The sequence below is a fragment of the Arvicola amphibius genome, chromosome 5, assembly GCF_903992535.2.
Source record: "Arvicola amphibius chromosome 5, mArvAmp1.2, whole genome shotgun sequence".
Taxonomy (NCBI): domain Eukaryota; kingdom Metazoa; phylum Chordata; class Mammalia; order Rodentia; family Cricetidae; genus Arvicola; species Arvicola amphibius.
Genome location: NC_052051.1, coordinates 108,734,219 through 108,745,185, shown reverse-complemented (window position 1 = coordinate 108,745,185; position 10,967 = coordinate 108,734,219). Strand labels below are relative to the sequence as shown.

The 10,967-nt window shown below is 39.1% G+C and overlaps 1 protein-coding gene across 1 annotated transcript; it reads right to left on the bottom strand.

Moving 5' to 3' along the window:
• Positions 1-2,895: 2,895 nt before the first annotated feature.
• On the bottom strand, positions 2,896-3,927 carry LOC119815493 (glyceraldehyde-3-phosphate dehydrogenase-like). Its single transcript, XM_038331638.1, has one exon. It carries the CDS (start codon positions 3,895-3,897, stop codon positions 2,896-2,898), a length of 1,002 nt encoding a protein of 333 aa, XP_038187566.1. The 5' UTR covers positions 3,898-3,927.
• Between the last annotated feature and the right edge of the window lie 7,040 nt (positions 3,928-10,967).

Here is a 10,967-nt window from a genome sequence, read left to right as displayed (position 1 = left end):
AGCTATTAATAAATGGGACCTCATGAAATTGAAAAGCTTCTGTATGACAAAGGTCACTATCATTCAGACAAAGTGACAGCCTACAGAATTGGAAAGAATCTCTACCGATTACACATTCAATAGAGGGTTAATATCTAAAATATATGAAGGACTAAAAAACTGGACATCAAGAAAAATAGCACAATTAAAAATTGGGGCACAGAACTGAACAGAGAGTTCTTAAATGATGAAATACAAATGGCTGAGAAACACTTTAAAATGTTCAAAATCTTTAGTTATCAAATAAATGCAAACCAAAACTCCTTTGAGATTACATCTTACACCTATCAGAATGGCTAAGATCAATAAAATGAATATCTCATGCTGGGGAGGATGTAGGGAGAGGGGAACACTTATTCACAGTGGGTGGGAGTGAAAACTTGCACAGCCACAATGAAAATCAGTATGTCTGTTCATCAGGAGGCAGGGAATAGATCTGCTTCAAGATCCAGTTATACTCCAAAGGATTCTCCATCCTGCTACAGAGATAATTGCTCATCCATGTTTATTGCTTCTCTATTCATAATAGCCAAAAATTGGAAACAGTATACAAGTCCATCAACAGATGAGTAGAAAATAAAAAATATGTTACATTATACAATGGAGTATTATTCAACTGTTAAAAATGAAACTGTAAAATTTTTAGGTAAATGAAGCTAGAAAAAAAATCAGAGTAAGGTAAGTCACACCTCACAAAATAAATACTGTGTGTTTTCTTCTATATATGGACGCTAGCTTTTAAGCCTTTGTTATACATGCTACAATCCATATAACCACAGACAGAGGTTAGTATGTTAGGGAGGGGAGGATCTCTCAAGGTAGGAGAAGTAGAACATATATTTATAGAGATATGGGGGAGACTAGAATTGAAAGATTAAATGGTGAGAGTGACAGAAAAGGAGGAGCAAACCGAAAGCTATGAGCCATGTGAGGAGTCATGGGGAAATCTGCTACTGCAGAAGATTCCAAAATAGCTTCATATATGAAGGAAATATCAATGGAGTCATCAAATAATGAGAGAGACAATGTTCCAACTAGCATCTTTGTCCCCAAGTGAAACCTCCAGTACAAGGAATGGTTTACACCTAATAGAGTTGCTGGCTAAAGGAACCCCTTGGAAACCCCCAAACAACCCAGGCTATTGTCAGGATTGTTGGTTGCTCTCCAGATACTGATGGTTTGGTCCTACTGCAGAAGACAACAGCTACACAACTCATTTAACTCAGGGAAGTTGAGCTGGGCCTAACTAGAGTCTTCACTCCTACTGGCTAGTGTTAATGATACTGGAAGGTACTCTCCATGCAACCAGAGAAGAAAGGTAATTATCAACTAGCTATAAACCATGTGATTTACAAACACATCCTACCTGTAACACGTACTAGTGAAATAGTGGCTCAAACTATATGGGAGCAATTAACCACTCTCTAATTGTATTTAAGGCTTGCTCCATGAGATGGAACCCATACCTGATCCTTTGACTGGCTAAGAACCTGATACTAGATATGCCATAGACCTAGGTGAAAACCAAATATTATTGTTCTGTTAAAGGAACACAACAATTAAATGGCTCCTAATGAAATTCTTTTGTACCCATAGATGAGTGTCTCGCTCAGCCTTTGTCAGAGAAGCTTCCTCCTGCAGTAAATAGGAACTAACACAGAGACCCATAAACCATAGAATGTGCAGAGAGTAAGAAATTACTGAACAATCAGTCCCAAATGGGACCTCTTCATCAAACCCCTCCCTTGAGGGCTCAAGGAGCTATGTGGAAAAGGAACCAGAAAGATTGTAAGAGCCACAGAGCATGAAAGACTCCAGCCACAGTAGGATTGATGCACATATGAACTCATAGATTCCAGTCACAGGAGGAATTGAGGGGTGGAAGTAGAAATGGGCCTACTCCTAAACAAGAAGCTATCTGCAATCGACATCTGATTGCAAAGGCAAATTGGTTTTCTCCAAGGTTTTCTCGCTGGGTATATAAACAGCCCTTCAGGGTAGGCACAGAATAGATGGTATTTTTTTTTAATAAACTTTTTGTTTCATATTGTTTTGTATGGGCATTTTGTCTTATTGGTCTTTTGTTCTTTATGATGTTTTATTTTGTGTGTCTATGGGTTTTGTGTGAGTATTTCTTTTGCTCTTTGGCCTCATTTTAAAACCTTTTTTTTTTGGTTACATGTCTGTTTTCGAGAGAGAGAGAGAGAAAGAGCATAGAGTTGAGTGGGTGGGGAGATGGGAAGACCCGGGAGGACTTTGGGGAGGAGAAACCATAGTCAGAATATATTATATACATTTTTTTCAATAAAAGAAAGTATTTTATAACATTTATTTATTAATTATTCATGTGTGTGGGTGTTGGTGTGTATAGGTATGTGTTGGTGTACTCTTGTCATGGTGTTCATGTGGAGGAGGTCAGAGGACAGCTTGTGGGAATCAATTCTTCCCTTCCCTTATGTGCACCCCAGGGATTGAACTCAGGCCAGTAGATTTAGCAGCAAGCAAGTTTGCTTGCTAAATTGCCTTGTTGGACCAGAGTCCCCATTTTAAATTACATTCTTTTAATTTTTGATAGTTGTATATATACATGTATACAATATAATGTGAAAATATGTACCCCCATCACTTTTTTATGCTCATCCCACTCTTTTTTTAGGGGTGCAATGAACTTTATTGATGGTATTCAAGAGAGTAGGGCTCCCTAAGCCCCTCCTGCTATTCTGGGGGTCTGGGATGGAAACTGTGAGGGAGATGCTCAGTGTGAAGGGTTGAGTTAGGACAGGGACTGCTCAGCAGCCGAGGGCCTCTCTCTTGCTGTGTCCTTGCTGGGATGGGTGGTCAGGGCAGGCAGGCTTCTTACTCCTTGGAGGCCATGTAGGCCATGAGGTCCACCACTCTGTTGCTGTAGCCAAATTCATTGTCGTACCAGGAAATGAGCTTCACAAAGCTGTCATTGAGAGCAATGCCAGCCCCAGCATCGAAGGTGGAGGAGTGGGAGTCACTGTTAAAGTCACAGGAGACAACCTGGTCCTCAGTGTAGCCCAGGATGCCCTTTAGTGGGCCCTCAGATGCCTGCTTCACCACCTTCTTGATGTCATCATACTTGGCAGCTTTCTCCAGGCGGCATGTCAGATCCACGACAGACACATTGGGGGTAGGAACATGGAAGGCCATGCCCATGAGCTTCCTGTTCAGCTCTGGGATGACTTTGCCCACAGCCTTGGCAGCGCCAGTGGATGCAGGGATGATGTTCTGGGCAGCACCACGGCCGTCTCGCCACAGCTTCCCAGAGGGGCCATCCACAGTCTTCTGGGTGGCCGTGATGGCATGGACTGTGGTCATGAGCCCTTCCACGATGCCAAAGTTGTCATGGATGACCTTGGCCAAGGGGGCCAAGCAGTTGGTGGTGCAGGAAGCATTGCTGACAATCTTGAGGGAATTGTCATACTTGTCATGGTTCACACCCATCACAAACATGGGGGCATCCGCAGAAGGGGCGGAGATGATGACCCTTTTGGCCCCACCCTTCAAGTGGGCCCCAGCCTTCTCCATGGTGGTGAAGACACCGGTCGACTCCACAACATACTCGGTGCCGGCATCACCCCATTTGATGTTGGCGGGATCTCGCTCCTGGAAGATGGTGATGGCCTTCCCATTGATGACAAGCTTCCCATTCTCAGCCTTGACTGTGCCTTTGAACTTGCCGTGGGTGGAGTCATACTGGAACATGTAGACCATGTAGTTGAGGTCGATGAAAGGGTCATTGATGGCAACAACGTCCACTTTGCCAGAAGTGAAGGCAGCCCTGGTAACCAGGCGCCCAATACGGCCAAATATGTTCACTCCGACCTTCACCATCGTGTCTCTGGAACGAGGCTGGCACTGCACGAAAAGAAGCGGCTGTCTCTAGAACAGGGAGGAGCAGCTCCTCCCACTCTTGATGACTTCCTTTTTGTCCCAGATTAGTTCACCTCCCACTCCCGAATCTTCTTTCTCTGTATAGGTGGCCACAGCTGTTTGTGTGTTTGCAGCATCTCTGCCACGTCCAGAGGCAGTGTTTCGTAATACTCTGCCCCATCCTTTGGTTCTCAGCACCTTTCTACTTCCTTGCCTACAATATTCCCTAGGCTTCGGAAGGGAAGCTGTAGATGTCATATAAAGGCTCTCGCTTACTTTCAGCATTCTGACTGCTTATCAGTCACTGCTTCAATTGTCACCCGTTGCAAAGGCGTCTTCATTGGCTGAGACTGAAGTGGCACTAACCTCTGGTTAGTTAGATAATCAGAAGGTAGTTTGACTACATGTTTGTCTGACAAGAAAGCAGTGGTAGATTCCCACTAGGCATTGCGACTTTCCCAGGTCTAGACTTTTGCCGAGGTTTACCATACTGGGAACGTATTCCAGTTTCACTCCCAAGGAAGATTTAGCCTTGATGTTAGTGTTCTGATAATCCTTAACAGGGAATTCACTAGTTATAAATTGGAGGTTCTTAACCTCCTTCTAATCTTTGAATTTGCCTTCAAATTCCATTATTTTTTTTATTTTGAAATTTATTAGTGTTTGAAATGTGTTCATTAGTATACCATTTTTCAGTTAAAACTCAGCAAATGTGGTTGATAAAGCCGAGCTGAAGATTTTACGGCCAGAGTGACCTAATTGGCCAGGCCTACCTATAACCTAACAGCCTACTCCTGATATGCAAGGGAAGACTGAACATATTGTTACAGAACTTCACAGTTTCTGTTGAGAGTCTCTGCTCCAAATCGGATGCAGGAGGGAGGGACCTGGTCCTGCTACAACTTAATGGGCCAGGCTTTGTTGACTCCCCATGGAAGCCTTTGCCCTTTGGGAGGAATGAATGGGGGTGGGTTGTGTGGGAGTTGAGGGGGATGGAAGGAGGAATAGGAGGGAGAACTGTGGTTGGAATGTAAAATGAAATTTAAAAAATTTAAAAAAAGAAAGAAGAAATCACAAGCTCGTACTGTGAAAAGAAAAAAAATTGCAACAAATTAGTGATAACTCCAACTGGCTTTTTACTCCAATCAGGACAGATTCCATTCAGAAGAAGAGCTTCTATGGAAGTGAGGCAGGCCCTTGTGTAAGCATGAAGGGAAGCACGAAGACAGCAGTAGAGAAAATGTTGATTAGCTTCCCTAAAGCTCCATCAGTTCTCCTTTTCTGTAGACTGAAGGCCCTGGGGGTGGGATGAGGGGATGACTCTGGGTTTGAGTCAGAGTACTGGACTGGGGGCAGGGTCAGGACTTCTTTATTACACAGCCCTTGTTATAGTCAGCGGGGCTACAGTCTTTTGTTTTCAGGATAAACTGGTCTGTGGAGAATTTGTCTTCTATAAAGCTGCTGTTGGATTTGTAAACCAAGTGGCTCGGTGTTGGTCCATTTTATCTGCTGGGGTCTTGTGAGAGGGGCTCAATTTGAAATCATAACGAGCCCCTATAATTTTTGTTTAACATGACTTAATGTCCAACCATATACCAACTAGTGGAATTTCATGAAAACTGCTCTGAAGACTGATTATTCACTCAAAAATAGAATTTTGATAAGAAAAATTTCATTATTTGAGATAACTGATTGGAAAGATCAGTTTTTCCTAATACCCAGTTAACTTACTTCATGCTTAAAAGGCTCACAAACTTTTCACCTCATACTTAAATCTCCTAAAGCCAAGTTTTTACATAGTCTATAAATGGGATGACGCTACAATCTTAGTTTTCTACTAGCAATTCTAATGAGAATGTTAACTTGTTTATGAATGGTGATTACTACCTGCATCTGACATGGCAACTTAACTTCCCATCCATATAAGACCCTTGATAGGGCTGTGATTTTTGAGTTAAAAACACCAGAAGTATAATAAGGGACAAGTGTTGATGTGGTTTTCATACTATAGTTATCAATGCTATAACTATACTCCTGTCTTGTCAGTGTAATAAGCATTGTCAGTTGAAGATGCTTCTCTGGTAGATATGAATATATTCAGTCCTGTAAAACTAAATACTACTTTTACATTTAAAACTTTCTAATTTATTTATTATATAGACCATATTTAAGCCACATTTATGAGATAAGAACTCATATTTGCATTGCCTGAATTCTTGCTTCTAAGAATTCCTCCTTTCTGAAAAACGTAAAAACTCAGATAAGAGAAAAGCAGTCAGTTAAAGTATTAAGGAGAAGCCTAGGAGATAATTGATAGAGAATGTCTTGTAGTCCCTGTATGTACGTAGTGATAGCCACCTCATCTCACTCCTTGTTAATATGGTGATTTAGTTCATTCCCTGATATGTGGGGTGTAGTGGTGATTTGCTTAAGATAATAAAATAATCTTATAGTATAATCCCCAATTAAAAAATAATTTCCAAATAAGCAGTCCAATTCCTGGTTCATAGAGAATGTCTCTCAAATTGATGCAATCTGTAGACTCCAATGAGACCTCCTTTCCTGTAATGGACCCTTGGGAATATTACTGAGCCATTGATTTTTAGTTTGCTTTTATAGAGAGTTTTCTCATGCTTATCAAGAGGGAATTGAGCTCTTTAGTAATTTGGTTCTTTGTGTTTTGGATTGAGGTGGGGGGTGCATTTTAATGTACATACACTCAATCGATATTTATTGTTTATACAATATGCTAAGGTATGGCTAATTGCAGTTAAACTACAGATTGCTAAAATTCCTCCCAAGTTCCTGTATATAAGAAACTGACCAGAATGCTCTCAGCAGATGACACATTGAGATCTAACCATTGTTACATGTGTGTGGTTTCAACACTACTGTGTATAGAGGGGACAAATTTATGTCCCCATCTGAAACATTTAGTCCTTCTAGGTGTTTAGAAGTGCACAAAGTATGTTAAAGGTAGATGTAGTAAATAATACATGTTGTAGATTCTCCTGCTTAAACCTGTGGTAAAATGCCATGATAAAATCACTTCTGAGCAAAAAAAAAAAAAAAAAAAAAAAAAAAAAAAAAAAAAAAAAAAAAAAAAAAGAAAAGAAAAGAAAAGAAAAAAGAAACTTGGTGAAACTAAGAAAATGTTCTGTTACCCCACAATTTAGAGTGTCATTATGGAGATCAAACAGAAGCACTTAGATGCATCTGTGATACTGACACTTATTCTTCTTCTGACTTTTCCTTTGGCAGTCACATGTGTGCAGCTGCAGCGTCAGAGGCTTTGTGTAACCTACATATCATCCTAGATAGTACACAACTTCATGAAAATGGTTATGACTGCAGAGAGTAAATTTTGAATACTCGTAACACTGAAAAAAACTGTTTGCCATGGCACCCGTGGTTTTGAGAGCGAGTTAGATACAGTTCTTTCCTTTTTTTTTGTTTTTCAAGACAGGGTTTCTCTGCAGCTTTTTTTTTTTTTTTTTTTTTTTTTAGAGCCTGTCCTGGAACTAGCTCTTGTAGACCAGGCTGGCCTCGAACTCACAGAGATCTGCCTGCCTCTGCCTCCCGAGTGCTGGGATTAAAGGCGTGCACCACCACCGCCCAGCTAGATACAGTTCTTATTTGCACACTGCAGGCTGAGCTACTCAAGTCTCCCAGACCACAATTCTTCCACGGGACCATTTCTCAGCTCCCAAGTGCAGAGGCTCGGCCATATGCACAGCTTGAGATTTTCTTGTGGGCATTTTCTTTTTTTTTTGTTTTTTTTTTTTTTCGAGACAGGGTTTCCCTGTAGTTTCTAGAGCCTGTCCTGGAACTAGCTCTTGTAGACCAGGCTGGCCTCGAACTCAGAGATCCGCCTGCCTCTGCCTCCCGAATGCTGGGATTAAAGGCTTGCGCCACCACCACCCGGCCTCTTGTGGGCATTTTCATACTCTGCTATGGGCTTTTTAATTAACTGAAAGCTCACTAAAGAAACGTTTAGCTATGGGAGCCAGAGAAATGGATAAACAAAAGGAAAACACACAGTTTTATTCTAGTCAGATGACTCAGAATCTCTAATAATTTGGTTAGTGCAAGCCCAGTTCTTTGAATCAGTCATCAGGCAACAAGATTGTCTAATGGGGGAAAAAAAGGTTATGAAATAAGAAGGGAAGCAAATCGTCATGGAAGCATTACTTTCCCATGATATCCAAGTGCTTGATGATAGTAACACACTCATTAAAATGCATCGCTTGGATACTGCAGAACAACACACAACTAACTTTTGGACCTTTACCCCGGGTGAAAACAAAAGAAGTCTAGGCACAGTCTAATCCTACTTTTGAGGCAACCGATATGTAAATGATGCTCAGTTAAAAAACAGATTCCAGAGAATGACATGATTTACAAGTCAGTAATTTCTGTCATCAGCTTTTGTTCAGATGCGATTCTTAAATTGTCCATTAGTCACTTCTTCGTGGATTTCACCCCAGACCCCAATTTTAGAAGTGCATTAGAGCCTTACCTTCCTAAAGGCTTATTAAATGTTTCTGTTTGGATTTGATACTGCTTCTGACCACTGAGGCTGTTTCCCTTACTGATTTCATCTCTGCCATCAATGGAAACACCGTGTAAAGCTCATTATTGCTAACTGATACAATGAATATTTCCTTTAGTAACAATATCTTATTTTTGCGGCAAGGTCTCACTGTGTAACTGAGGTTTGCTTCAAATTTATGATTTAGTACAAGATGGCTACACACTTGCAAATTCCCTTCCAGGCGCTGGTATTACAGGAGTGCTTCACTATGCCTGTATTCCTTATAAAAATAAGAAATTTACCAAGTTTATTGTGCACGGCACAGTTGTCAAACACCTTGATTAGTTATGACACATGATCTATGTAGTCTAAGATAGACCATGACAGCCGTCCACCAATATTGCTGTCATCAATCTGAGGAAAATGTGGTAAGATTGTGCATGTTAATATAGGAATACTCTTTACATTGGCCAATAAGATATTTAAAATGTGAATACAGATGACATTGTGTTTTGGAGTGGAAAAAAGTTAATTACTAGCAATTGATTTCAACTTTAATTGCTCCTCTCACACAGTGGTGAAAGCATGAGTTTCAGTTGACCAATTCCACACAGGACACCCAGGAAGTTCCTCATTGCTCCTGTTGGACACATAACACACCAAAAACTAGGAAAATTTCTACTTTATCATTCTTATATATTTTGTACTTTTGGCTACTGTTGAATAATGTAGTCCATCTAAATTAATTCGACTTAAAATTTAAACATACTTTGTCATATAGAACCATCATTATGTAGTACCTTTTCACTTCAGAAATTGTATCATAATTCTTAGTGTATTACTGACAAATATGAGTATAATGGACCCATTTTTATTCTTAATCATAAAAAATAATTCTCATTCAATATGAGCTTTGCCTTGTGCAATTTCATAGATCCTTTCGTGAGACTTCAACACACACACACACCTTTTATTGTATTATATTATAAGCGGTAGTGTAAATATCTGTTTGTTTGTTTTCTGATGGCCTTAGATGACCCCTGTGAAAGGGTTGTTCAACCTTGAAGGGGCTGCAACCCATAGGCTGACAACCGATGTCTAGACCATGTGGAAATATAAGTATGATTGTGTTTGTATCATGTGTAAGTAATTTATGGATGACTACAGAATCTTTACCAGGGAATAATCTGTGTGTTTCTAATGGTGAACTGCTGAAAATGGTTGCTAAGCAGATGTTTACAAAACGTACTTGAATCAACTAGTTTGACATTTGGATCTCACTACAGTTCATTCCAGGTTTTTTTTTTTTTTTTTTTTTTTTTTTTTTGTTTCAAAAAATAAACCTAACCAAATAGCTATAGTCACTTATCTTTTAAATGTACCTTTTTAGAATTTATGTTTTAGACACTCAAGGAAATTTGGATGGTCTATAGTTTATCGTACGTTTTCACAGATTTTTATTTAAGACCTAAAAGTTTCAGTTTCTACTCAAAGGACAAGTATAGGAGGACACATTCTTCAACTCTAGCATTATTTGAGTGGTTTCTCCTGACTCTTCCATCCATTTTCTAAACAGGGTAAGTGCTATTACATCTATCTATCTGTCTGTCTGTCTGTCTGTCTGTCTATCTAAAAATAGATAACGTGGAAAAGCATAATATTACAGATAACTTTTTATGAATGCCATAGGTAAAGTTTATTGAAAACATGGGGATTGGGTACACTACTGAGTAATTATATGCATATTCCATATATTGGTAAATTTCCTGAATGCAAATTGAATACACTGATTCAGTGGCTAGATGGTAAATTAAGAAATAAATAGAATAAACCAAAGATAAAACTGGATTATAATTTTCAAGCATTTAATATACTTTTTAAACATTATGTGTATATGTATCTGCATCTGTGGGCACACATATACCATGGTTCATGGGTGTTATTGAGTTTAGAGGACAATTTTTTTGTATGTGGGCAAGGTAGCATGTAAGTAAATAAATATTTTCCAAGTATGCTCTATAGTGGTTTGTGAATTTGTAGCAATGGATCATGTCATATTGATAAGTTAATGGCCAACTAAGTCTTTAAAATTCAGGGATGACAGTCTCTCTGGTTTTTATTTATAAGTTTTTTTTCAGAGTTCTTAGTGGGTATGGAATAAGAAAGCATAAGTGAAATGAAAACTCAGATGCTGATAATGTCTATGATTTTTTGTATGATTGTGGGTTCATTTTAGAGGCTGAGTGAGCTAATATATATGCATATGTATACAAATATGTATATATTAAATATATACAAATACGCATGTATGTATCTGCACCAAGCTTGGTATATATATTGATATATATATCAATTAAATATATATGTATACACACATATACATTATTTACAATGATGGTAGACATACTGGAGCACTATAAATACATTATAGTATGTTAAATTATTAGTACAATTTGATATATTAATTAAAAGCATAGTATTCTAAAAAAATCATGAT